The following is a 1147-nucleotide window of genomic DNA, read 5'->3' as shown; positions in this document are numbered from 1 at the left end:
TTTGTGGAATGGATTAAAGGAAGGATATGACAACTTAAAGTTGGTCACTCTTCCACAAGCACGATATGATTGGGCTCATCTGAGGCTCCAAGACTTTAAGTCTGTTTTTGAATATAATTCTGCGATGTTCAGAATTACTTCTAAATTGAAACTCTGTGGCGATACTATCACTGATTATGATATGCTTGAAAAAACATTCACAACGTTTCATGCCTCCAATATGGTCTTGCAACAGCAGTACCGAGAGAAATGTTTCAAGAAGTATTCTGAGTTGATTTCTCTTCTCCTTGTGGCTGAACGAAATAATGACTTGCTCATGAGAAATCACAAAAATCGACCCACTGGATCTACACCATTGCCTGAAGTGAATGAGGTGTATTCCCATTATTCTAAGCGTGGAAAAGATCGTGGCCCTGTTCGTGGTCGTGGCCGTGGCCAAGAAAGAAATTTTCCTGGTGTTAATCACCCCCCAAAGAAAAATAACCACCAAAAGAGGAAAGGGCCAAGGGCAAATGGTTCAGAAACTGAATGTTATCGTTGCGGTGGAAAAGGGCATTGGGCAAATATTTGTCGCATACCAAAACATTTGGTTGAGCTTTATCAAGCATCTCTAAAGGATAAAGCTCCTGAAGCTAATTTTATCTATGACAATGAATTTGACATCACCCACTTGGATGTGGCAGATTGTTTTGAGCACCCTGATAGAAAAATAAACCACTCGATCGGTGATGGATCTATGGTTAAGGATGATTGAGCATTTTGATTTTTATGTTTTCCTAGTCGTAGTATCTAATGAATAAACCTCTTGTAATATTTATTACACTTAATAATACTTCTTATGTAATTTTTAAAAATATATGTATTTCCTAAATTTCATAAATTTCACAAACAATGAGTAATATCTAAGTAATTAGTGTCCTAGTGTCACTGATCTTTTAATTCCTTTTGATTTTCCTTTACGTTACTTTAATTCTCTTTAAGAAGAGGTTTACAAGCACCCTGGAACAATTTTTGTTACTTCACCCTTAATGTTTTTTTCATGTACTTATAATTGTATTATTTTTGCTACGTAATTATTTGTATAATAATTAGAATTTGCTAGAAAATGCATTATAAGGTTACTATTGAATTATTGGTTTAACTTTAT

General features: G+C 34.6%; 1 protein-coding gene across 1 annotated transcript; it reads left to right on the top strand.

Annotated features, from left to right (window-relative positions):
- Positions 1–220: 220 nt before the first annotated feature.
- Positions 221–754, top strand: LOC142167283 (uncharacterized). The gene has a single exon (XM_075227447.1). It carries the CDS (start codon positions 221–223, stop codon positions 752–754), a length of 534 nt encoding a protein of 177 aa, XP_075083548.1.
- Positions 755–1147: the final 393 nt, after the last annotated feature.

The sequence above is a fragment of the Nicotiana tabacum genome, chromosome 12 (assembly GCF_000715075.1).
Source record: "Nicotiana tabacum cultivar K326 chromosome 12, ASM71507v2, whole genome shotgun sequence".
Classification (NCBI taxonomy): Eukaryota; Viridiplantae; Streptophyta; class Magnoliopsida; order Solanales; family Solanaceae; genus Nicotiana; species Nicotiana tabacum.
The sequence above is the reverse complement of the archived record's forward strand: the minus strand, read 5'-3'. Positions and strand labels throughout refer to the sequence as shown.